This window comes from Prionailurus bengalensis, chromosome E2, assembly GCF_016509475.1.
Source record: "Prionailurus bengalensis isolate Pbe53 chromosome E2, Fcat_Pben_1.1_paternal_pri, whole genome shotgun sequence".
Lineage (NCBI taxonomy): Eukaryota > Metazoa > Chordata > Mammalia > Carnivora > Felidae > Prionailurus > Prionailurus bengalensis.
The window spans coordinates 37,437,557-37,462,940 of NC_057352.1; the positions used below are offsets into that span (position 1 = coordinate 37,437,557).

At 39.5% G+C, this 25,384-nt stretch overlaps 1 protein-coding gene across 1 annotated transcript; it reads left to right on the top strand.

The window, feature by feature from the left end:
* The first annotated feature begins 24,070 nt into the window (after positions 1-24,070).
* Positions 24,071-24,497, top strand: LOC122495184 (40S ribosomal protein S15-like). The gene is given in 2 exon segments (XM_043600950.1): positions 24,071-24,096; positions 24,098-24,497. Coding segments are annotated over 2 exon segments (426 nt in total).
* The last annotated feature ends 887 nt before the right edge of the window (positions 24,498-25,384 follow it).

The window sequence follows — 25,384 nt, forward strand, 5'->3', positions numbered from 1 at the left end:
ATACCATAGTGCTTCTCACACAGTAGGCATTCAGTAAGTCCTGATCCTCATTTGTATTATATAATGATAATAATGGACTCCCGGTCATTCCCCAAAGACAGAAGCCATGTATCAGCCAATCATCAGGTACCTGATAATATCCAAACCACTACCCCTCTCTAACTCAGTCCGATTTTTTTATTCCTTCTACCCCTTCCATCTTCTCACCATCCTTGCTTGTCTCAAATCATTGTGGTATATATAAAACACACAAGTGTCTAAAAAGAGTTTAGACTTCACACTCTTTTCATGTCCCTTTTATCCCTGAGATTTTATAATAGAGAACAGGGAACATGGTTTCCCATAAACAAAGTCAAGATTTTTGTGTTTTTTAAAAAAAATTCTATTTTCTTGTTTATAGCAGGATGAACTTCCACGTAGAGATATTGAGACTTAAATAGTTACAAGCTTGTGCATGCCATTTTAGAAGAAGCCCAGATTTTTTTGTGCATTTGCCTACAAGCTGTTTGCTTTCTTCTCTTTCTTCCAGCTGGAAGTCACTCATGATCCCTTTCAGAAGGAATTGTCAGCACAAACAATGCAGATTACAAGATGAGAAAATCCAAAACAAAGCACATGCACAAACCTGCCAGGTACATATGTTTCAAAACTAAATCTTTTCATTTGTAGTTTTCTGTACCCAAAGAGTGATTTTTACTTGTGGTTCTCAAGTACATTGAATCTGTATCATGTGAAAGCAGGCCATTTGTGGGAATGTAGAACTCACTGGCATGATTTCTATTCCTTTGATACTACCTCATGTATTTATCATCCAAAGCTATTCAAGGAGGAGAATGCCATACCTGAACTAAGTTCCTTGACCACTAGAGCATATGAGCTGACATAAAAAGTGAGGAAATAAATGAAAATGAGAGACTGAGTGACAGAGTCTGTCACAAAGTCTTAAGTTTCTGGGGGATGCATGTGGTTCTAAAAATAAGATGATGGTTCTAGTCTCAAGAAGCCTGTGCTAAATCTGAGAATGAAACTAAGCAACAAGAATACCCAAAGAAGAATTAGAGGAGGTTAGCTGGGCCTATAGGATGCACAGTAAAAGCTAACAGGATCCAGCGAGTATGCTAAAATCCTGTCAGTGATGACAGCTAATATGTATAGAACAGTTACTATGTGCCAGGAGCCTTTTCATTTTATCCCAACAACACCCTGAGAAGGAAGTTACAACTTGTATCCCTTCCTTGTATATAGGCAAACTCATGCACAGAGAAATTAAATATGTACCCAAGTTCACACAAATTCTACAGAATAGAGCCAAGCTGTTTATCCAGCTGTGTTGTCTCTAGAACCTGCACTTTTAATGGTGATACATTCATTTTCACTGGGAAGAACAAGAAAAAGTAGAGAGGAAAGTGGAGAGGAGAAAAGTGAGCCTGAGTGTATATTCTCCATCTATCTAGCATTCACGTGTAACATAACTCTCATAAACTATAGAACTTTAATTATGGAATATATTTTTTGTTAACATGTAATTATATAAAGGCTGAGAATGGTTATGGAACATGAAGGTGGGCCACTGTCGTGCTGAACAATAGACCAGAAAAGGATGGTACAAAAGTAGTAATATATTCTTTGCTTCTCACTTTTCTCAATCAGGTATTGGGAAATAGGTCTTCAAAATTATGATCATTATGTATGAATGTGTGAATAATCGTCACTTTAATAATAACTGTTTCTTTCGACACATTCCCATAGTTAGGTCAGTTTCCTCTACCATATACATTCGTATCATCTTTATAATTTTTACTTATCATAGCTATCATTTCTGTGTACAACTTCTCTCTTTAATTGCCTCCTAGATTAGACTCTTATTTTATAAAGGTGGGGACTTCTTCACTGGCTTTTAGCTTAACATTATGTCTCCTATATATTGATTCACAGTAACTATCCAAGTAAATATCCTTTCCATAGGTTAAGAGGACAGGTTTGATTTTCTGATTTCCAAGCATAGAACTTATTAGAAAGAGCAGTAGTAGACTCTGTCATATTTTTATAATGAGGAAAGATGACTGATGCGAAGGAAAAAGAAGGCAAACCAGAAGAAAACTAACATAAGAATGAAAAGAACAAAAAATAGAAATCGAACAGGAACGTTAGACTAAAGCCTTGAGCCATCTAGTTAAAGGAATGAATAGTGTTGTGTGATTCAGTAGTCCTTACTCCATTAATTTCTTGCTTGTTTATCACAGACAGTGGTAAAAGTGATGTGCACTTCTGCTATTTTGACATAGTAATAACATCTGTCAAGCACATTGTCTCTAAAAAGTTTAAATTTGACTGTTAATTGATATTTACCTGGGTATTTCTAAGTGTACAGATATTACATATAGACTGTTACACACATAAATGATTCTGAAACATAGCTGTTAGGAACTAGAGTTCTTATAACTTCAGTGCCATGATGTGAAAACAGTGTAGTCCGTGTGCCTACTATATTCTCTGGGCTTCTGTCAAATGGGGAGAACAGGTTAATAGAGTAGGGGTGAGAATTTAATTGTATCATGCGTCTATAGCACTAAGAATGAGTGTATGATGAGGGCTCAGTCAGTGCCTTAAGATTGTTTTATTGTTTTTGATATTATCATTTTGGTTTTAGTATTTAGTAGACCAACAGCATCAGCTTTGAGATCAAGGATATCAAAATTTAAATCTTTCAATCTCTTTCTAAGCTTGAATCTTACCTTTGTGAAATAATAACATTGACCTTACAAGATTGTTGTGAGGAATAAATGAGCTTCTGTATACAAACTAATTGTGCCTGTCACAATGGAAGCACACACACATTTATATACTTATATTTATTTTTTATATTCATAAAATATTATATTAATAAGAGTATATATGTTGTGGATAAAATAAGATATATTAGTTTAAACACCGTATTTTTGCTAGATTCTTGAGCTTTTATTTTTCTGCAGTATTTTAGTTGTGCATCCTGTTTCCCTGGGTGCCTAATGGGCATAATAACTATACAGAAAAACAAGCAGACCTCAAAAACTACCCTTGATGTATATTTTATATTTGAAAATAGACAGTAAAAAGAAAACTCTTTTATTGTCTTCTGTCTGTCTGTTTCTGTCTTGATACAGTCAAATGCTGTTCTTTTACAAAACAAAACATATCATTGAATGATTGTCTAAAACAAATGGTGTTTCTTGAACATTAATTGGGAACACTGCTGGCAAGAAAATTCAACATCAGAATGGCCTACAGACAGAGACATTTCCTTATTTGTTCCCCTGTTCAACTGTTAAAAATATGGCCTGTCTGATACATTTTTATAGAGTTGGTTAGGAAAACTTTTTTTTTTACATGAGCTACTGGCCCTTCAGGCAGAGGGACGTGACAGGTAAAATATCCTATGGGCAGAACATAAATCAATTAGCATGAAACGAATACCTATTATGAATTAAGCACAATGTTAACCCTATAAACATGAAGTTTATGTGATTCATGCACATAAGGATTTTTAGTGTCATGGGAAAGACTGGTATGAACAAATAGTCAATAGAGGCAGTGAGCTCAAGAATAAATACCTTGGTATTACACAGTAAGAAGAACATAATATCTCTTACAGGTAAGTAGTGTATTTCCAGAGAAGTAAGTTGACTTCTGGGCTGGACTTTGAATATATCCTTATTGATTTTTAGGTGTAAAGACTGGGAATAGGTCATTGAATGGATGAGAAACATCATGTACAAAGATTCAAAACCTATGTGGAATGGCATGGTAGGTTTAGACAACTATAAATATTGTTAACTCCCCAATTTTAGAGTATTAGGATAAGAAGAGAAATGGAAGGAGTTAAGGCTAAAACAAGAATCAGAAACTTGAAATGTCTTTGTTCAAGGTCTGGTGACTGGAAATCAAGGATGATATTTAAGCAAAAGAGCATTCTTTGCATATGGGTTTTGTTGTAGTTGTTGTTTATTACAAAAAGTTGTATTTTCTTTTTTAAAAAGTCTTACTGAATTTTTCACATAAATAGAAAAAGTTATATGTCCATTTTTTTTAAAAAACAGTTTTATTGAGATTTTCACATAAATAGAAAAAAACAACCTTAAAATTCACATGGAGACACAAAAGACCTCAAATAGCAAAGCAACCTTGATCAAGAAGAACAAAGCTAGATGCACTACACTTTCTGACTTCAAATGGTATTATAAAGTTACAGTATTCAAAACAATATGGTACTGGTATAAAAGCAGATAAATAAACCAATGGAACAGAAATGAGAATTCAGAAGTAAACCTATACATTTACAGTCAACTGATCCTCAAGGAGGAATACACACAATGCAGAAAGGATAGTCTTTTTTTTTTAATTTTTTTTAACGTTTATTCATTTTTGAGACAGAGAGAGACAGAGCATGAACGGGGGAGGGACAGAGAGAGAGGGAGACACAGAATCGGAAGCAGGTTCCAGGCTCCGAGCCATCAGCCCAGAGCCCAACTCAGGGCTCAAACTCACGGCCCGCAATATCATGACCTGAGTCGAAGTCAGATGCTTAACCGACTGAGCCACCCAGGTGCCCCAAGGATAGTGTTTTCAATAAATGCTGTTAGGTAAACTAGATATCCATATGCAAAAAGTTGAAATTGTACTGGTCTCACACACACAAAATTCATTTCAAAATGGATTAAAGGATTAAGCGTAAGACCTGAAACCATACAACTCCTGAAACAACAACAACAACAACAACAGCAGCAGCAGCAACAACAACAACAACAAAACAACAACAACAATAAAAAAAACAGAGAAAATCTTAACACTGGTCTTGGCAATAATTTCTTGATATAATACCAAAAGCGCAGGCAACAAAAGCAAAAATAGACACGTTGGATAGTAAAAAGTTGCTTCAGAGAAAGAAAATAGCAAATGAAAACGCAACTAATGGAATGAGAACAAATATTTGTAAACTATAAAGGGTTAATCTCCAAATATAAAGAACTCATACACTTCAATACCAAAAATACAAATGATCTCATTAAAAATGGGCAAAGTACTTAAATAAACACTTTCAAAATAAGTTCAAATGGCTACCGTACATGAAAAAGTGTTCAACATTTCTTTTTTACTTATTTATTTTTTTAGTTTTCTTTATTTTTGAGAGGCAGAGAGAGACAGAGTGCTTGTGGGGGAGGGACAGAGAGAGAGGGAGACACAGAATCAGAAGCAGGGTCCAGGCTCTGGGCTGTCAGCACAGAGCCTGATGTGCGCCCGAACTCATGAACCGTGAGATCATGACCTGAGCCGAAACCAGACGCTCAACCGACTGAGCCACCCAGGCACCCCTCAGCATTTCTAATCATCCGGGAAATGCAAATCAAAGCCACAATGAGATAGCACTTCACACGTGTAAGGATAACTGTTGTTAAAAGGACAAAGAGAAATAGTGATGGTCAGGAAGTATGGAAGAGGAATTCTTGTACTCTGCTGGTGGGAATACAAATTAGTAGAGCTATTTCAGAAAACAGTGTGGAGATTCCTCAAAAAATGAAATATAGAGGGTCACCTGGGTGGCTCAGTTGGTTAAGCATCTGGCTCTTGATTTCGGCTCAGGTCTAGATCTTATGGTTCCTGGGATCAGCTCCTGCCTTGGGCTCTGTGCTGACAGTGCAAAACCTGCTTGGGATTCTCCATCCGTCTCTGCCCCTCCCCCACTTATGCACGTACACTCTCTCAAAATAAATTTAAAAAGTGAAAAAATGAAAAATAGAACTACTCTATGATCTGGTAACCCCACTTCTGGGCACGTATCCAAAAGGAACTGAAAACAAGATGATAAAGAGATATTTTCACTCCCATATTCATCAAAGTATTACTCATAATAGCCAAGATATAGAAATAACCTAAATTTCCCTTGCCAGAAGAGTAAAGAAAATACAGTATTAGATTACATATACAGGGGAATGTTATTCTGTCCTAAGAAGAAAAGGAATATCACATCCATGTGATAACATGGATGGAGCTAGAGGGCATTAATACTAAGTCAGAGAAAGACAAACACTGTATGATTTCTCTTGTATGTAGAGTCTTTATTTTTATTTTTTTTAAGTTTATTACAAGGGAGGGGTAGAGAGAGAGGGTGAGAGAGAGAATCCTAAGATGACTACGCACTGTCAGCACAGAGCCTGATGTGGGGCTCAATCTCATGAACCATATGATCATGACCTGAGCTGAAATCAAGAGTTGGACACACAACTGACAGAGCCACCCAAGTGCCCCTGTAGAATCTTTAAAAAACCAATCTCATAGAAAGGGAAAACAGATTGATGTGCCTAGAGACTGGGAGAGAGGGAAATGGGGTGACGTTGGCCAAAGGGTACAAAATTTCAGTTGAGCAAGATTACATTCTACATGTACAGGAAGTAGCAATAGTTAAGAATACTGTGTTTTATACTTGATTTGTACTTGAAATCTGCCAAAAAGATCTTAAGTTAAATATCATCACACACACACACACACACACGTGCGTGAACACACACACACACACACACACACCATACACAGTACACAAACACATGCACAAAACTTTGGGCATGTTAATTAAGTTGATTGCAGAGATCCTTTCATAATTTATATGTAAGTCATATGGTTTTTTTTGGTGTTCAGATTTTTTGTTTTTGTTTTGTTCTTTTATTTTCATTGAGCTATGAAGTATAACTGCAGCTTTTTGACAAACTTACCCCTGGTTTTATAAAAAAGTATCCTTGGTTTCTTTCTATAGGAAAAACACAGCCTTCCCAAGTAAAAGCAGAAATAAAACACTGTTTAAAAACAAAGAGTTTGGAATCTGGCTAATGGGGATTTTTGTCACACACAGGCTAATTCACCTACTCAATCTTAAAAAGGGGGAAGAGGTATCTTAGTCCATTTGAGCTGCTAAAAATATCTACCATACAGTGAATGGCTTATAAACAACAAGTATTATTTTTTTTTTCTCACAGTTCTGGAGGTTGGGGAGTCCAAGATCAAGATGCCAGCAGATACGGTATGTGAGAGCCTACTTCCTGGTTTATAGATGGCCATCTTTTCACTGTGTTCTTTCTGCGTGATGGAAGAGGTAAGGGAGCTCTCTGAGGTATCTTGTAAGAGCACTCCTCCAGTGCCGTCATGACTTAATCACTCACAAGACTCCCCACCCCCAAACACCATCATTTTGGGGATTAGGTTTCAACATATGTATTTGGAGGACTGGGGGACACAAACATTCAGTCTGTTTTAATAATAATTATCTCTTCCTACTCCATGTCTAGATCTTTCTCATCACTCAGGTCTCACCTTCTCAGGAAAAACTTCCTAACCTCTGTACATAATTACTCTCTGCCTCACAGTCAGGGCTGGCTTCATGGGCATGTGACCAATGCAGTTGTACAAGGCCTCACATTTAGAAGGATCCTGTACTTGGGATTTAGTGTTCTGCATTTGCCAACTTGAAATTCCTAGTAATTTTACTTTTGAGTTTGTATTTTATAAGTGAAATCCAGTGGGTCAATGGAGCACGTACCCGGGCTTGGAACTTTAGCTTGCACAGAGTATCATGTCACAGCAATGCTGTGGGATGGTTTCTTGACCACCTGCCTCCCTGCCCCCTGTTCCCTAGGCCTACTGAGCCTCCTTCTCTCTTCTGCCCATGACTACTTCCATTCTCTTCCCTGTCAGGTGCATGGGCATGGACACAGCATGTCAGAGTTGGTCACACTGCCCTATGACATCTTGGAGTAGGACATGATACCTTACTCTAGGCTGGCAGCACAATGCCCTGTCTGGCAGGTGATTGACCAGAGATTGTGTCTCGTCAGGGAAAAGTCTTTTGCCTACCCCCAGTCCAATTACCATGTATGTCTTGTCTGGGAGGTTTAAAGATCTGTAGTACATGCTCATCTATTGTTGGTCTCTGCAGTGGCAAGCCTGCAGGAATGGGATAAAGTAGATCCTACTCCTGAATACCCCACCCCTGGCCAGGGCACAGTGTGTCAGTTCACGAGCTCGTGGATGGAGACCCAGGCACCCGCAGGATTTTTTTCATGTGGCAGTGCCTATGAGCACCTCTGAGAGTCTGTACTCACCCTCAAAGATCCTTGTGTCCAGGAGCACTCTCTCAGTCAGATCTATTCCTGAGCAATTCTCTCTTTCTCCTTCCAACCTTCCTGAAGCTGACATGTATTTGTCCCATCGGATGAGCTTGAGACACCCTCCAGAGATGAGCCATGAGATAATAATTGAGTAATTTCAGGACACGGAGTCAAATGAGATACAAATAATTAGCACGTAACATGTATCAAGCTAATATTAATTGTAAATTAAGGTTCCATTGAAGTAGAGTCTACATCTGTTTTGTCAAATACCAAATATTAATTTCACTCCTGTCAGAATGGCCGGTATAGGTTAGGTATTTAATAAATATAGGTATTGAATGGATGAACGAATGAATGATGAAATGAATGAACATAGGTTTGTATAAGGATTAAATGAGAAAACCAGCATAGTGTCTGGTACATAGGGCTCAAATTGGTGGTTGTGGACATCGTAGCAATGATAGTAATAAAAATGGTAACAATGGTGGTGATGATGACGATGGTATTCCTCCACCTGATACAATATATTTTCTGTAAAATTACATTTCTTAATATACAAATTAATCATATTTTAAGATATGACTTGTGATTTCTTTCTCTCTTGCTCTGTGGCTTTGCCCCATATATTCTTCTGACTGAAATACCATTCATCGTTCCCTCTTACCCTGTAGCTTATTCGTAACTTTTATTTCCTCAATTTATATTTTAAAAATTAGCTAAATATTATGCACTCCGGGAGATCTGTCTGGACATACCTGGCTAGGTCATATCTAACTGTCTATCTTTTAACTCTTTCACCCTTTTTAAAAAATGTTTATTTTTGAAAGAAAGAGAGCATGCACACATGTGTGAGTGGAGGAGGGGCCGAGGGAGAGGGGGACAGAGGATCTGAAGGGGGCTCTGTGCTGAGAGCAGAGATCCTGTTGCAGGACTCAAACTCAAGAATTTTAACATCATGACCTGAGCCAAAGTTGGACACTTAACCAACTGAGCCACCCAGGCACCCCTCTCACACTTGTAGTACATATCAGTCTTGCAATTCCTGTCTGTGTGATCTTTGCATAGTTTTAATTATCTCTCACTCTTGCTATATGTTCTGTGTGTATAGGGCCTACTTTTTTTTTTATACAATAATCATTTATTTCTCATAGCTGTGGAGACCGGGAAGTCCAAGACCAAAGTGCAGGCAGATTTGGGATATGATGAGGACCAGCTTCCTTTATGCTGTTTAGGTCTCTTTTATAAGGGCACTAATCTCTTCATGTGTGCTCCACCTTCATTATGTGATCACCTCCAAAGGGCCCCATCCCCTAATACCATCACAGTGGTGGTGAGGATTTCAATTTATTAATTTTGGAATATACGGTCTTAATTTTTGCTTAATGTGATAGCCCAACACATAGCTCAGATCCTGGCACGTAGTTCCCATGTAACACACATTTACTGCATGAATTTTTTATTGAAGATGTTAAAAAAAAAGTACAGGAAATGAAGATGGTGGGGTTGCAGCAAATGAAGATGGTGGGGGATTAATAGAAGCATTATTCTAAGTAGTAGAAACATTTCCTGTGTCTTTATTCCCAAATGATTCTCTTTACTGCTTCTCTTTCAACCCCTTTTTGAATTCTTGTGATGCCTATTCAAGTTTGTGCGTGTATTTACTTGTTTCTTCTTCATGTTGTTCCTTTCTCCCAAAGAGCGCCCCTGGTAGCTCTGACAAATCAAGGGAGGATATTCATTCTTTGAGCTTGCAGAGCTCTGCTACATAGCCTCAGGTAAAATTGTTCAAAGAGCCCAAAAGGAAAGTAAAAAGAGCCAACAGAACACCTAACATGATGCCATCTTTCCCCTTGGGTTTACCTTTTCTGCATTTCTGGTTGCCTCTAAGTTGATTGAGCAAGAATTCACTCTCAAACACTTGAAAAGACTTAGCCACATCTCTATATACGTGGAAGATATTCTAGATTAGACACATTCATGTTTGTAGGTGTTGAAGTTTTACAATATGAATGGAGCCTTCTTTAAGATAAAAAATACAAAATTATGAATTTAAATCTATATGAAATACCATATTTATTTAGAATGAGTAAAGAAATCACAACAGAATATAATTTAAAAAATTACAAATGTCACATGATGCAAAAGAATAGCATATTTTTAAAATTAATTCCTTGACATAGTACCTTAAGACTTTCTGTTTCCTAAATTATTTGGCAGCATAATCTTATGATAGCTTTAGATTATTTTCTCTTGTAGAGTGAATAGAAAGTTAACTTCAGTCTCTTTATTTATTTATTTTTTTTAACGTTTATTTATTTTTGAGACAGAAAGAGACAAAGCATGAACGGGGGAGGGTCAGAGAGAGGGAGACACAGAATCTGAAACAGGCTCCAGGTTCTGAGCTGTCAGCACAGAGCCCGACTCGGGGCTCGAACTCACGGACCGCGAGATCATGACCTGAGCCGAAGTCGGCCGCTTAACTGACTGAGCCACCCAGGTGCCCCAACTTCAGGCTCTTTAAAAGGAAGTTTGATTTTTTTAAATTTATTGTTCTCGAATTGCCAAATATACTCTTGATGGAATAAAAATTGTAATTTGATTAGGCTTCAATGAGAACCAAATCTTTTTCTTTTTAAGTTACATGTGTGTGGGTTGGAAAAAAATTCTATTGACAAGCTTTAAATTTTAAATATATTTTTTTCTTTCTTCTATCAGATAATTCTGGTGCTGGGGGCCAAATCACATATTTGTACATGATACTACACTCATCAGTGTGGTGCTGTGGTCAGTGGGAGATAGGTAAATCTTTGGAAGTCCCTACATTGCGACACCTAGCAATAACTATGATACACAAAGCAACTGAACCATGTAAATATATTCTGCTAAATCCACAAAGTCCCAGCAGACTCTCCAGTCAGCTAGACCCCAAAATGTCCACAAGGTACATCACTCCTAACCCATGGGAGAAGAAAGGCAAAGAGTGATTGGAGAAGGAAAGAAACAATGGTCATGACTAATTGAGGTTAAAATGTCTTTGCTAATTTTATAAAAACACGACCATGTGACTCCAGTGTTGGTCTCTCTATAGATAATGGGCACCTGTAGATGAGAAGCCCTGAAATATGTTTCACTCCCTGCTTGGTAAATATATCTTTGCTTCCTACACAAATCTCTCAACAAATGTCATTTAGTTATGCTGGCCTTTCTCCAAATCACTGAGATAGTACTTTTTCAGGGACACAGTAGAGGTGCAATATGGTTGTCATGTTGCCCTTCAAAGGAGAGTTATTGAATAAAGGTGCTGACTTAAAACCTAAATAGTACTAGATTCTGGATTATGCTAGAGGGAAAATAGAAAGGATAACTGTCTTCATGCTTCTCACTGCAAACGTTTGTTGACTCTATACAATGTAGTGGACACTGCATTGAGAGCTTATGCGTAGTTGTTCATTGGCTGTTTATAATGTCCCTGTGAGGATATCTGTAGTGAGTTCCACTGTATAGGCAAGAATGCTGAAATAGACGAATTCAGTAAACTACCCCAAGGACAAGCTGATGAAACTGACATTTTCATTAAGGAAGTCTGATTCCAGCATTGGCACTCTTAGCCACTCTATTCTACTGCTTCATGTTACCCCCCGCTCCGGCCCACCCCCGCCACCATTCCTCAGTACATTGAAAAGCAATGTACTCATCTCTCCCTATGATGTAGAGAAAATAACCTAAGGTGTGGAATGAAAGCAAGTTTAATGTACATCTCCTTTAAATATTATTAGTTGAATGAGCCAGTTACTTTATTGTTGAATTTTTTGCCTCTCATCTGTAAATGAATATTTTTATGACCCTTTTTTGAAGAAGAATTAAACTATTGTATGAGACAACTTTCAGCTCATTGGGCAAGTTATTTGCCTGAACTTCAGATTGTTTACACTGGTAGCTGTTTGGCCTTAAGCAACTCCATTCCTCTTACCTGCACAATGGGATTGCATCATTCATTTCTATTGGTGAGAGGATACAACAAAAAACAAAGGTGAAAGGGATCCATCAGTCCTAATTTGCATAATGCAAAATGTGTGCTACTAAAACCATAATTATTTCCATATTTTAAATTGATAGCAATTATGGATATCAAGTTTATGAGCATAAGATATCTAAAAAATTAAGACTGGAACCTGTGTCCATCTTTGAGGAGGATGAGGAGAAAGGAGGTTTGGGTTTGTCCAGTCAATTAAAACTAAATTCCTGATGGCACAAGTTGTTTCTGATTTTGACATTCTGTTCCCATAGCTGGGGACAACAGAACTTAGGTTAGCCACTGGGTCATTTTTTTTTGTAGTTTTTTAAATGATTTTTAAAATTTAGAGAGAGAAAGAGAGAGACAGAGGACAAGCTGGGGAGGGGCAGAGAGAGAGGGAGACACAGAATCTAAAGCATGCTCCTAGATCCTGAGCTGTCAGCACAGAGCCCGATGCACGGATCAAACTCATGAACCACGAGATCATGACCTGGGCCTAAGTCAGATACTCAACCAACTGAGCTACCCAGGCACCCCTAGGTAAATTATCCCTAGGTAGTTTTTTTTCTCACAAAGAAAGAATCTTCCTGGAGTTCAGAAATAAAATTTTAAAGAGCAGACAATAAAAGAAATAAAACACACTTGTTTATGTACTTAATGTAACTGCGTTTCAGACATCTTCTCTAGATTTTGTGTCTTTTTTATAATGAGGATGACATTTTCTTTGGTGTTGCTTTAAAAATGTAGGCTGTAAACACTGAGAAAGAAAAGAGGCAATTGTTACATGGTAAACTCAAGTACATTATATTAATCAATTTTACATGTCTTTACTCAACCTCATTCATTCAGTCCGTGTGTCTTCCCTGGACCACAATTTACTATGAAAGTCATGTCTCTACCTCCACTTTAGTTTGGACCAAGCCCAAGTGAAACTATGAAAAAGGCATATATAAAGAAAGATAGATGTGGTTTACTGCATGGGGACAGGAAGCAAAATGACCTCTCAAATGTTCCCAACTGAGGACATGACATTTTCAGAAGAGTCAAAAAAAATTGTGTAGTCACCTTTTCCATATTCCACCCATTTAATGTTGATATATTCATGGCTGGTTACAAGAAAAAGTCAGGGTAAAGTCGCACTAGGAAACAGTAATTCACTTTGGGTGATTATCAGAAAGGACTTAATGGCGAAGTTTCCAAAATGCCAGCATACACAAGATATTGTTGTGGTAAGACTAATGAGCCGGGGTGAGGGGAGAAATCCCCTTCACGTAGTGACAGTTGCCAAGCGCTCTGACATTTTACCGTGTGGCCACGGTCTCGTAAATTCCTTCATACGCTGTGCTCCACTGTAAGATCAGAAAGGCAAATGAGAACAAGAGCAGAAGTTCATTCTTCTTATGAATGCAAGTTTTTTCCAGTCTAGTTTCTGGATCTTTAATTGCTTCTGCCAATAACGCTTGGCCTTCTTACTGATCTGTAGTCTGTCAAGTTCCCCAGTGAAGGTTTTCAGCTCTGTGAAAGTTTTCAAAACCACAGAGGCTCTCTCCCTATGGCTAGCCCTCCTTGTCAGGTTTAATATGGCTTCTGGGTTTCTCCCTACTGTCCTCAAGTTTTTAACTTGATTTTTTTTCCCCTAAAGCTTGTATATCTATCCTTTGATCATTCACTCATTCATCATCTTTTCCTGCCCTCCAAGCCTAGCACCAGACGAGTATACTGTCTATTAGCCCTTCCTTCCTGTGGTCACCTAGACACATACACATGTGCCTTGTGAAAATGTCACTAATATTTCAGAATTACATGAAATTATCACAGTTCTTATCCCCAGACTGTGATTTCTAACTGACCTCTGAAATAACAGATGGACATTTCTTTTGCCTCAATTTCTTATATTTTTTCCTGTGCTTTGGTCTGTCCACGTATTTCTCTTTTCTACTATGGTATTCTAATAACTCTTTTTTTTTAATTTTTTTAACATTTATTTATTTTTGAGACAGAGAGAGAGCATGAACAGGGGAGGGTCAGAGAAAGAGGGAGACACAGTATCTGAAACAGGCTCCAGGCTCTGAGCTGTCAGCACAGAGCCCGATGCGGGGCTCGAACCCATGGACCGCGAGATCATGACCTGAGCTGAAGTCGAACACTTAACCGACTGAGCCACCCAGGCGCCCCTCTAATAACTCTTAAAATGAATGTGTCTCGTGCAAGCATGCAGCATTAGCACAGAACAAGTTGCTTCCATATTCAAATGGCCAGTTTGCATAACTGTTGAGCACTCCAGTCTGGGTTACATTTCATTTACCACTCATCCCACCTGCGTGACTCTCATGTCCCTCCCTTTGGATCATATTCCGTAGATCCTGTGTTCAACTTTCAGGATCTTCCAGCTGGTAGGTAAATCAGCAACTGGATTATTACAACCTGATATCCAAGTCCCTTTCTCCTCCAATTCTAGGGATGGGATCCCTGCCACTTCTCTCCCTTTCTCTTTCTGGTATCACCCTCTGCTGTTAGGGTCATTTCTTACCCTTCTGAGGTTTACACTCCCCATAGCAGTTTACCCATAGTGTAAGAAGTCACTTGTACCCCTGGAACCATATATTATCTATGAAATCTCATTGGATGATTTGGTAGCCTTCTTGACCCCTTTCTATACGTCTCATTCCACCCTGTGTACAGCATTTAGACTCTGTAAAAGTGGCTTCAGTTCAGATATGGCCATGTTTGTCATTACAGAAAAATCTATTTTGATGCACACGATCATTTCTGGAATAGGGAAGTGCATAACTCTCAGGACCTGTTCTCAGGATCCTCCACCTGCTATTTGTTGGTCCCTCTCTGCCCAGCCCTGCATAGATTACCACTAAGTATGTCTGTATCTGCAGGTTGTGCTTTCCTCTGTGGCTCAGTGCCAGAACTGGAACAAGAGTAATAAAAATTGGCATTTTTTTGAAAACTACTCATGTCAGGCACTGGACCAATGCTTTATAAACATCATACCTTTTTATTCATTATATATATGAAAATTGAGGCTCAGAGATTAGTTAATTTACTCAGGATGGCAAGGTGATTAAGTGACAGTGAGCTTTCAAAACCAAATCTTTCTAATTTTCAAGGTCCTTGCTCTTTTTATTTTATTTTATTTTATTTTATTTTATTTTATTTTATTTTATTTTATTTTATTTTATTTTTTTAATGAAATTTATTGACAAATTGGTTTCCGTACAACACCCAGTGCTCATCCCAAAAGGTGCCCTCCTCAATACCCATCACCCATCCTCTCCTCCCTCCCACCCCCCATCAACCCTCAGTTTGTTCTCAGTTTTGTTTTTTTTAATTTTTTTTTTAACGTTTATTTATTTTTGAGACAGACACAGAGCATGAAGGGGGGAGGGGCAGAGAGAGAAGGAGACACAGAATCGGAAGCAGGCTCCAGGCTCCGAGCCATCAGCCCAGAGCCTGACGCGGGGCTAGAACTCACGGACCGCAAGATCGTGACCTGAGCTGAAGTCGGACGCTTAACCGACTGCGCCACCCAGGTGCCCCTGTTCTCAGTTTTTAACAGTCTCTTATGCTTTGGCTCTCTCCCATTCTAACCTCTTTTTTTTTTTCCTTCCCCTCCCCCATGGGTTCCTGTTAAGTTTCTCAGGATCCACATAAGAGTGAAACCATATGGTATCTGTCTTGCTCTGTATGGCTTATTTCACTTAGCATCACACTCTCCAGTTCCATCCACGTTGCTACAAAAGGCCATATTTCATTTTTTCTCATTGCCACGTAATATTCCATTGTGTATATAAACCACAATTTCTTTATCCATTCATCAGTTGATGGACATTTAGGCTCTTTCCATAATTTGGCTATTGTTGAGAGTGCTGCTATGAACATTGGGGTACAGGTGGCCCTATGCATCAGTGCTCCTGTATCCCTTGGATAAATTCCTAGCAGTGCTATTGCTGGGTCATAGGATAGGTCTATTTTTAATTTTCTGAGGAACCTCCACACTGCTTTCCAGAGCGGCTGCACCAATTTGCATTCCCACCAACAGTGCAAGAGGGTTCCCGTTTCTCCACATCCTCTCCAGCATCTGTAGTCTCCTGATTTGTTCATTTTGGCCACTCTGACTGGCGTGAGGTGATACCTGAGTGTGGTTTTGATTTGTATTTCCCTGATAAGGAGCGACGCTGAACATCTTTTCATGTGCCTGTTGGCCATCCGGATGTCTTCTTTAGAGAAGTGTCTATTCATGTTTTCTGCCCATTTCTTCACTGGGTTATTTGTTTTTTGGGTGTGGAGTTTGGTGAGCTCTTTATAGATTTTGGATACTAGCCCTTTGTCCGATAGGTCATTTGCGAATATCTTTTCCATTCCGTTGGTTGCCTTTTAGTTTTGTTGATTGTTTCCTTTGCTGTGCAGAAGCTTTTTATCTTCATAAGGTCCCAGTAATTCACTTTTGCTTTTAATTCCCTTGATTTGGGGATGTGTCGAGTAAGAGATTGCTACGGCTGAGGTCAGAGAGGTCTTTTCCTGCTTTCTCCTCTAAGGTTTTGATGGTTTCCTGTCTCACATTTAGGTCCTTTATCCATTTTGAGTTTATTTTTGTGAATGGTGTGAGAAAGTGGTCTAGTTTCAACCTTCTGCATGTTGCTGTCCAGTTCTCCCAGCACCATTTGTTAAAGAGGCTGTCTTTTTTCCATTGGATGTTCTTTCCTGCTTTGTCAAAGATGAGTTGGCCATACGTTTGTGGGTCTAGTTCTGGGGTTTCTATTCTATTCCATTGGTCTATGTGTCTGTTTTGGTGCCAATACCATGCTGTCTTGATGATGACAGCTTTGTAGTAGAGGCTAAAGTCTGGGATTGTGATGCCTCCTGCTTTGGTCTTCTTCTTCAAAATTCCTTTGGCTATTCGGGGCCTTTTGTGGTTCCATATGAATTTTAGGATTGCTTGTTCTAGTTTCGAGAAGAATGCTGGTGCAATTTTGATTGGGATTGCATTGAATGTGTAGATAGCTTTGGGTAGTATTGACATTTTGACAATATTTATTTTTCCAATCCATGAGCAGGGAATGTCTTTCCATTTCTTTAAATCTTCTTCAATTTCCTTCATAAGCTTTCTATAGTTTTCAGCATACAGATCCTTTACATCTTTGGTTAGATTTATTCCTAGGTATTTTATGCTTCTTGGTGCAATTGTGAATGGGATCAGTTTCTTTATTTGTCTTTCTGTTGCTTCATTGTTAGTGTATAAGAATGCAACTGATTTCTGTACATTGATTTTGTATCCTGCAACTTTGCTGAATTCCTGTATCAGTTCTAGCAGACTTTTGGTGGAGTCTATCGGATTTTCCATGTATAATATCATGTCATCTGCAAAAAGCGAAAGCTTGACTTCATCTTTGCCAATTTTGATGCCTTTGATTTCCTTTTGTTGTCTGATTGCTGATGCTAGAACTTCCAGCACTATGTTAAACAGCAGCGGTGAGAGTGGGCATCCTTGTCGTGTTCCTGATCTCAGGGAAAAAGCTCTCAGTTTTTCCCCATTGAGGATGATGTTAGCTGTGGGCTTTTCATAAATGGCTTTTATGATATTTAAGTATGTTCCTTCTATCCCGACTTTCTCAAGGGTTTTTATTAAGAAAGGGTGCTGGATTTTGTCGAAGGCCTTTTCTGCATCGATTGACAGGATCATATGGTTCTTTTTTTTTGTTAACGTGATGTATCACGTTGAATGATTTGCGAATGTTGAACCAGCCCTGCATCCCAGGAATGAATCCCACTTGATCATGGTGAATAATTCTTTTTATATGCCGTTGAATTCGATTCGCTAGTATCTTATTGAGAATTTTTGCATCCATATTCATCAGGGATATTGGCCTGTAGTTCTCTTTTTTTACTGGGTCTCTGTCTGGTTTAGGAATCAAAGTAATGCTGGCTTCATAGAATGAGTCTGGAAGTTTTCCTTGCCTTTCTATTTCTTGGAATAGCTTGAGAAGGATAGGTATTATCTCTGCTTTAAATGTCTGGTAGAACTCCCCTGGGAAGCCATCTGGTCCTGGACTCTTATTTGTTGGGAGATTTTTGATAACCGATTCAATTTCTTCGCTGGTTATGGGTCTGTTCAAGCTTTCTATTTCCTCCTGATTGAGTTTTGGAAGAGTGTGGGTGTTCAGGAATTTGTCCATTTCTTCCAGGTTGTCCAATTTGTTGGCATATAATTTTTCATAGTATTCCCTGATAATTGTTTGTATCTCTGAGGGATTGGTTGTAATAATTCCATTTTCATTCATGATTTTCTCTATTTGGGTCATCTCCCTTTTCTTTTTGAGAAGCCTGGCTAGAGGTTTGTCAATTTTGTTTATTTTTTCAAAAAACCAACTCTTGGTTTCGTTGATCTGCTCTATAGTTTTTTTAGATTCTATATTGTTTATTTCTGCTCTGATCTTTATTATTTCTCTTCTTCTGCTGGGTTTAGGCTGCCTTTGCTGTTCTGCTTCTAGTTCCTTTAGGTGTGCTGTTAGATTTTGTATTTAGGATTTTTCTTGTTTCTTGAGAAAGGCCTGGATTGCAATGTATTTTCCTCTCAGGACTGCCTTTGCTGCGTCCCAAAGCGTTTGGATTGTTGTATTTTCATTTTCGTTTGTTTCCATATATTTTTTAATTTCTTCTCTAATTGCCTGGTTGGCCCACTCATTCGTTAGTAGGGTGTTCTTTAACCTCCATGCATTTGGAGGTTTTCCAGACTTTTTTCTGTGGTTGATTTCAAGCTTCATAGCATTGTGGTCTGAAAGCAAGCATGGTATAATTTCAATTCTTGTAAACTTATGAAGGGCTGTTTTGTGACCCAGTATATGATCTATCTTGGAGAATGTTCCATGTGCACTCGAGAAGAAAGTATATTCTGTTGCTTTGGGATGCAGAGTTCTAAATATATCTGTCAAGTCCATCTGATCCAATGTCTCATTCAGGGCCCTTGTTTCTTTATTGACTGTGTGTCTAGATGATCTATCCATTTCTGTAAGTGGGGTGTTAAAGTCCCCTGCAATGACCACATTCTTATCAATAAGGTTGCTTATGTTTATGAGTAATTGTTTTATAATTTGGGGGCTCCGGTATTCGGCACATAGACATTTATAATTGTTAGCTCTTCCTGATGGATAGACCCTGTAACTATTATATAATGTCCTTCTTCATCTCTTGTTACAGCCTTTAATTTAAAGTCTAGTTTGTCTGATATAAGTATGGCTACTCCAGCTTTCTTTTGGCTTCCAGTCGCATGATAAATAGTTCTCCATCCCCTCACTCTCAATCTAAAGGTGTCCTCAGGTCTAAAATGAGTCTCTTGTAGACAGCAAATAGATGGGTCTTGTTTTTTTTTATCCATTCTGATACCCTATGTCTTTTGGTTGGCGCATTTAATCCATTTACATTCAGTGTTATTATAGAAAGATACGGGTTTAGAGTCATTGTGATGTCTGTATGTTTTATGCTTATAGTGATGTCTCTGGGACTTTGTCTCACAGGGTCCCCCTTAGGATCTCTTGTAGGGCTGGTTTAGTGGTGACAAATTCCTTCAGTTTTTGTTTGTTTGGGAAGACCTTTATCTCTCCTTCTATTCTAAATGACAGACTTGCTGGATAAAGGATTCTTGGCTGCATATTTTTTCTGTCTAGCACCCTGAAAATCTCGTGCCAATTCTTTCTGGCCTGCCAAGTTTCAAAAGAGAGATCAGTCACGAGTCTTATAGGTCTCCCTTTATATGTGAGGGCACGTTTACCCCTTGCTGCTTTCAGAATTTTCTCTTTATCCTTGTATTTTGCCAGTTTCACTATGATATGTCGTGCAGAAGATCGATTCAAGTGACGTCTGAAGGGAGTTCTCTGTGCCTCTTGGATTTCAATGCCTTTTTCCTTCCCCAGTTCAGGGAAGTTCTCAGCTATGATTTCTTCAAGTACCCCTTCAGCACCTTTCCCTCTCTCTTCCTCCTCTGGGATACCAATTATGCGTATATTATTTCTTTTCAGTGTATCACTTAGTTCTCTAATTTTCCCCTCATACTCCTGGATTTTTTTATCTCTCTTTTTCTCAGCTTCCTCTTTTTCCATAACTTTATCTTCTAGTTCACCTATTCTCTCCTCTGCCTCTTCAAGCCGAGCTGTGGTGGTTTCCATTTTGTTATGCATTTCGTTTAAAGCGTTTTTCAGCTCCTCGTGACTTCCTTAGTCCCTTGATCTCTGTAGCAAGAGATTCTCTGCTGTCCTGTATACTGTTTTCAAGCCCAGCGATTAATTTTATGACTATTATTCTAAATTCACTTTCTGTTATATTATTTAAATCCTTTTTGATCAGCTCATTAGCTGTTGTTATTTCCTGGAGATTCTTCTGAGGGGAATTCTTCTGCTTGGTCATTTTGGATAGTCCCTGGCGTGGTGAGGACCCGCAGGGCACTTCCCCTGTGCTGTGGTGTGTAACTGGAGTTGGTGGGCGGGGCCGCAGTCAGACCTGATGTCTGCCCCCAGCCCACCGCTGGGGCCACAGTCAGACTGGTGTGTGCCTTCTCTTCCCTTCTCCTAGGGGCGGGATTCACTGTGGGGTGGTGTGGCTCGTCTGGGCTACTTGCACCCTGCCAGGCTTGTGATGCTGGGGATCTGGTGTATTAGCTGGGGTGGATAGGCAAGGTGCTCGGGGGCAGGAGGGGCAGGCTTAGATCGCTTCTCCTTAGGTGATCCACTTCAGGAGGGGCCCTGTGGCAGCGGGAGGGAGTCAGATCCGCTGCAGGAGGTTTGGCTCTGCAGAAGCGCAGTTGGGTGTTTGCGCGGAGCCTCCGGAGCAAGTTCCCTGGCAGGAACTGGTTCTCTTTGGGATTTCGGCTGGGGGATGGGCGGGGGAGATGGCGCTGGCGAGCGCCTTTGTTCCCCACCAAACTGAGCTCTGTTGTCAGGGGGCTCAGCAGCTCTCCCTCCCTTTGTCCTCCAGCCCTCCCGCTTTCCGATTAGAGCTGTTAACTTATGACCTCCCAGACGCTAAGTCGCGTTTGTTGTGGGAACACAGTCCGTCAGGCCCCTCCGCTTTTGCAAGCCAGACTCGGGGGCTCTGCTTGGCCGGCGAGCCGCCCCTCCGCCCCGGCTCCCTCCCGCCAGTCCGTGGAGCTCGCACCGTCTCGCCGCCCTTCCTACCCTCTTCTGTGGGCCTCTCGTCTGCGTTTGGCTCCGGCGACTCCATTCTGCTAATCCTCTGGCGGTTTTCTGGGTTATTTAGGCAGGTGTAGATGGAATCTAAGTGATCAGCAGGACGTGCGGTGAGCCCAGCGTCCTCCTAAGCCGCCATCTTGCAAAAAACTCCAAGGTCCTTGCTCTTAATGTTAGTATCAAAGCTGTGCTAGAAATGCTTGCCCTACTGCAGTGGGATCTTTAAGTAGAGACCCACTTACTTGAACCAAAGCCTAAAGGACATTCAGGGAAGAAAATCACTGCTGAATTCCCATCACCTAAAGCAGTGCCTGGAACGTTGCAAATGCTCCATACATGTTTATTGAGCAAATGAAGTCTATGGTAGTCTACTCTTCAAATACAATTAGAATCAAATGTAGGAAATCCCAAATCTGCCAATTTTCTGTTAATCCCTTAACAATTAAGTGTGCGCTCTGGACCAGTGGTATGGCTTCTCTGAAGAAAAGTTTGTTAAAAATGCAGACTCTCAGGCCTGACCCCAGAGGCAGGGAATAAGCATCCCTGTTTTAACAAGATCCTCTGGGTGTTGTGTCTGCAAATTAAGCTGGGACAGGACTGGCCTAATTTTAGTCAGAGTTCAATGAGGCAGAATGGCTTGGAATGTCCCCTTACCTACATAAGAGACTTCTGTTTTTTTCAGTCTACTGTTTGAGCATCCTCCCTAGGATAAAGATTTTGCTCTCCAGGACAAGTGCCCACTTACAGCCTTTTATAAATAAAGGTACAGTTGGAAAAGATGGAGACTTGTCTTCCTGTTTTATTGAAAATTAGAGTTCTGTACTTTGTGAGGTTTAGCTTAAGAACTAATCTGCAGTCTTCTGCCCTTGGTAGTATTGGAGAGATAGAACATGACTGTTGTAAATGTGCATCAACAGGTGATTTCTCTGCCCCACTAGTAACACAGTGACATCCAAATGAGTGATTATGGTGAGTTTGGAAAGGAAAGAATTGGTATAAAGAAACCTAGGAAGCTTTTTTTTTTAAATATTTTGGAAACTTATAAAATCTCTTAAGCTATATTAGGACTTTTTAAAAAAAAGTCATGAAAAATAGGAAGCCATGTAACAAATACTGCAATGTAATATTCTACTATCCATATGACCCCTTTCCTTTGAATCCCTATTTATATTACCTGAGGAACTTAGAGAACAGTGGTAAAGAATGTGTGTTTATGGAAAGGAATAGTCTTTGTATTTATTTTCTAATTATGTAACTCATGAACTCAAAAGAAATGATTACTTAAGCTATGTTGAGTCTCCATACTTTTAAGAAAAATTAAGTTAATTCAGAGTCATCAATGGAACACACAAAGCTGGTATGATCCAGAGCTGAAACAAACATAGGAAAATTTTCCTATAATAGTGCTCAATTGATTGTATCTGTTTTCTGATCCTTAATATAATATTGCTAGGCCTAAAATAGTATATGCAGTTCTGGTTGTAATGCTTAAAAATATAAACAAATTAGAATGTTTTCAGTGATGAGGAGTCAAGATGGTAGAGGGAAAATTGGGAATGACGGAAGAAACTGGGACTATTTCAGATGGAGGAGACATATTCCAAGGAGAAATGACTGCCTGGCATAACTATGGAATGAGTGATTAGAAGTCCTGTGAGTGGCTTCATGCCATAGAAGGGCAGTCTGTGGTTGGAAAAAATTTGTCTCTGGTGGTTAGAACTATCTGAGAAAGTCTCTTGCTACAGAAAATTTCTGTGATGCTGAGGGAAGGGCCGGTCAGGAATTGAATCTCACTTATCCTTGTATCTAGGGCTTGCTATTGAGTGGATGACCAGGAAGTGTATAAAATCAAACTCATTATATTTTGCCTCAACTTGCCCTTGTGTCTGACTCCAGTATCAGTTCAACCCACAAATCTCGTCAGAGATGACGAGAGATGGGCTTGTCCCTAAATATTGCTAAAGGACTCAGGTTTTTTAGCATTTCACCTTGCTTTTTCTCCAGATGTGCAGTGTTTTTCAAGTTGAGTAATTATATTACATTGTCATGATTTTCACCATATCCGCATAAAGTCTCTACTTATTTTCCTTTAAACTGACTCCCTTTTAGTGTAAATAAATGTATCTTTAAAGGAAACTTTGCATCACTGCACAGGAGAAATTAACAAGTGTTAATAGAGTGCTAAAGACATGTTAACATGGTATGCAAACTTCTTTATTAATGTAACTAGAAAGAATGGAAAAATAAATAACTTTCTCAGCAATTCAATGACATTTGGTTGGAGTATCTGCCATTTAAAACAATTTTGAGTATTACACTTTCAGTGATATGGTCAATGTCTTGGGTCTTATGTTTTTGATACCCATTGAGCTGAAATCTTTGGATTTGAGATCTAGTGCAGAAAACATTTTGCTCTGACTTGTTTTCTGTAGGGTTTCCCTTTCTTCCAAACTTCTGTGGTATTCTTCTCTGCTAGTATTGGACATCCATTTGTTCCATGCTCTAATGTAACACAGGCACACTTCAGAGATAACATAGATTTGATTCCAGACCACTGCAGTTAAGCAAGTATGGTGATAAGGCAAGTAATGGATTTTGGGGTTTCCCAGTGCATATAAAATTTATGTTTACACTATACTGTGCAATAAAGTTAAGCGTGCAATAGTTTTATATCTAGAAAAATATGTACATATCTTTGCTTAAAAAATAGTCCTTTGCAAAGAGTTGATAAGATGGCATAAGTGGAGCAGAAGAAGAAGCAAGCTCACCTCCTGCAGCTTGGACCTTGACCAGCTGCTGGGCAGGTCCTATGAACAGTTGATGCAGCTGCACACTGCCTTTCAGCAACAGAGGCTGAACTGGGGTTTGCAGAGGAAGCACCTCTCACTGCTGAAGCGCCTGCACAAGGCCAATAAGGAGGCCTCCCTAATGGAGAAGCCCAAGGTGGTTAAGGCATGCCTTCAGGACATGATCATTTTGCCTGTGATGGGAGGCAACATGGCAGGTGTTTACAGTGGCAAGACCTTCAGTCAGGTGGAAATGAAGCCTGAGATGATTGGCTACTACCTGGGTGAGTTCTCCCTCACCTCTAAGCTTGTGAAGCATGGCAAGCCTAGCGTTGGGGCCACCCACTCGTCCTGCTTCATCCTTCTGAAGTAGCCTGTTTGGCTAATAAAAGCACAGACTTCTCTGGAAAAAAGAGAAATCCTTCATTGATAATTTAAAAAGTACTAGTCATCATTGGGCTTTCATCATGTCATAATCTTGTTGATGGAGACTCTTGCCTCGACGTTGATGGCTGCTGACTGATCAGGCTGGTGGTTGCCGGAGTTTGGGGTGGCTGTGACAATTTCTTTAAAAAGACGATAGTAGAATTTGCTGCATCGGTTGACTCTTCTTTTCATGAATGATTTGTCTGGCATGCTAAGCTGTTTGATGGCATTTTACCCACAGTAGGTCTTGTTTCGAAATTGGAGTCAGTCCTCTCAAAGCCTGCTAAGTTTACAGAATATTCTAAATCCTTTGTTGTCGTTGTAACAATCTTCACAGCATCTTCACCAGGAGCAGATTCCATCTCAAGAAACCAGTTTTTTGCTCATCCATAAGAAGCAACTCCTCAGCCATTAAAGTTTTATCATGAGATTGTAGCAATCTGGTCCCATGTCCAGGCACCACTTCTGGCTTACTATTTCCACCACATCAGCGGTCAGAACTCATACAACATTTCAGTTAAGTTTGCCATTTTAAAGGGCCTGGGTTTTGGTGCCCCAAAACAGTTATAATAGTGACATCGAAGATCACTGACCAGAGATCAGCGTAACAAATATAATAATAATGAAAAACTTTGAAATACTATGAGAATTACCAAAATGTGACAAAGAGACACAAAGTGAGCAAATCCTGTTGAAAAAGTGATGCTGATAGACTGGTTAGATGCAGGATTGCCACAAACCTTTAATTTGTAAAAAACAAACAAACAAAAAACAATATCTGCAAAGTGCGATGGAGCAAAATGCAATAAAAAGGAGGTATGCTGGGGGCACCTC